This window comes from Mastomys coucha, unplaced genomic scaffold, assembly GCF_008632895.1.
Source record: "Mastomys coucha isolate ucsf_1 unplaced genomic scaffold, UCSF_Mcou_1 pScaffold21, whole genome shotgun sequence".
Taxonomy (NCBI): Eukaryota; Metazoa; Chordata; class Mammalia; order Rodentia; family Muridae; genus Mastomys; species Mastomys coucha.
Genome location: NW_022196904.1, coordinates 93,981,620 through 93,983,238, shown reverse-complemented (window position 1 = coordinate 93,983,238; position 1,619 = coordinate 93,981,620). Strand labels below are relative to the sequence as shown.

The 1,619-nt window shown below is 44.8% G+C and overlaps 1 protein-coding gene across 1 annotated transcript; it reads left to right on the top strand.

Annotated features, from left to right (window-relative positions):
* Nucleotides 1-322: 322 nt before the first annotated feature.
* On the top strand, nucleotides 323-1,306 carry LOC116100781 (olfactory receptor 56A4). The gene has a single exon (XM_031384513.1). It carries the CDS (start codon nucleotides 356-358, stop codon nucleotides 1,292-1,294), a length of 939 nt encoding a protein of 312 aa, XP_031240373.1. The 5' UTR covers nucleotides 323-355; the 3' UTR covers nucleotides 1,295-1,306.
* The last annotated feature ends 313 nt before the right edge of the window (nucleotides 1,307-1,619 follow it).

Genomic DNA, 1,619 nt, shown 5'->3' with positions numbered 1-1,619 from the left:
ATGTGCTTGCACATGTGTATGTGCGGTGGATGTGTGTGTACTGATGTGCTTGCCCATGCCTGGACTTGTGGAAGCCAAGGATGACTTTGGATGCCTTTCACTAATAGCCATAGTCCAAGCCCTTCAGAAAGAGTCTTTTCAAAGAAAGGAATGCATTAATGAATATGAAGTATTCAGTACAGTGCTCTTTGATAAGTTAATGATGATAATGATAGTGATTTTAAAACTTCACTGGGACAGGTTCCAGCAGGATGAAAACTTGAGCTCTACTTTATCTAGAACATATCTTTTCTGTGTTACTTCACTGACTTCATTATGTGAGTTTTGGATTTCCGGCTTGATTGGAATTTCTTCCATGGCATTATCCAACAATTCTGAAACTCCCATCTCCGAATTCCTCCTTATTTGCTTTCCCAACTACCAGACCTGGCAGCACTGGCTGTCCCTACCCCTCAGCCTCCTCTTCCTCCTGGCCATGGGGGCCAATGCCACCCTTCTCATCACCATCAGGATGGAGGCCTCTCTGCATGAACCCATGTACTACTTGCTCAGCCTTCTATCCCTGCTGGACATTGTGCTCTGCCTCACTGTCATACCTAAGGTCCTAGCCATCTTCTGGTTTGACAATAAATCTATCAGCTTTTCTGCCTGCTTCCTCCAGATGTTTGTCATGAACAGTTTCCTGACAATGGAGTCCTGCACCTTCATGATCATGGCCTATGACCGCTATGTGGCCATCTGTAAGCCTCTGCAGTACCCGACCGTCATCACTGACCAGTTTGTGGTTAGGGCTGCCATCTTCATTATAAGCCGGAATGCCCTTTTTTCTCTCCCTGTTCCCATCCTTTCTGCCAGACTAAAGTACTGTGCTCAGAACATCATCAAGAACTGCATCTGCACCAACCTGTCAGTGTCCAAGCTTTCCTGTGACGACATTACCTTCAATAAACTATATCAGCTTGTAGCAGGTTGGACCCTGCTGGGCTCTGACCTCATTCTCATTGTACTCTCCTACTCTTTTATCTTCCGTGTTGTGCTCAGGATCAAAGCAGAGGGAGCTGTGGCCAAAGCCCTGAGCACATGTGGTTCCCATTTCATCCTCATCCTCTTCTTCAGCACAGTCCTGCTGGTGCTGGTCATCACTAACCTGGCCAGGGAGAGGATTCCCCCAGATGTCCCCATACTGCTCAACATCCTGCATCACCTCATCCCTCCAGCACTGAATCCCATTGTTTATGGGGTCAGAACCAGGGAGATCAAGCAGGGAATCCAGAACTTGCTGAGGAGGTTGTAAGAGTAACTTTAGAACTCATAATAAATAATGGGAACATAGGAAATCATTTTTATATTGAAAAGAAATTAAAAATTTGGATACTAAATGATTTTGACTCTGATTTTTACAAACATCTTAGGCAACATAAGAAAACTCTCTTTCAAATCCTTTTCTTTCCTGTTGTGGAAAAGGAAAAATTGCTATGAAGATGAATACAGATTTCATGACAGGCAGGAAAAGACCTGCAAGTCATGCAAAGGACCCAGAGTCCTTGTCCTTTCCTGTATGACTCAGTGTGGCAGAGCCCTGCCTGGGTTTTTTGCCATGAAGGAAGAGTTTGGGAAAA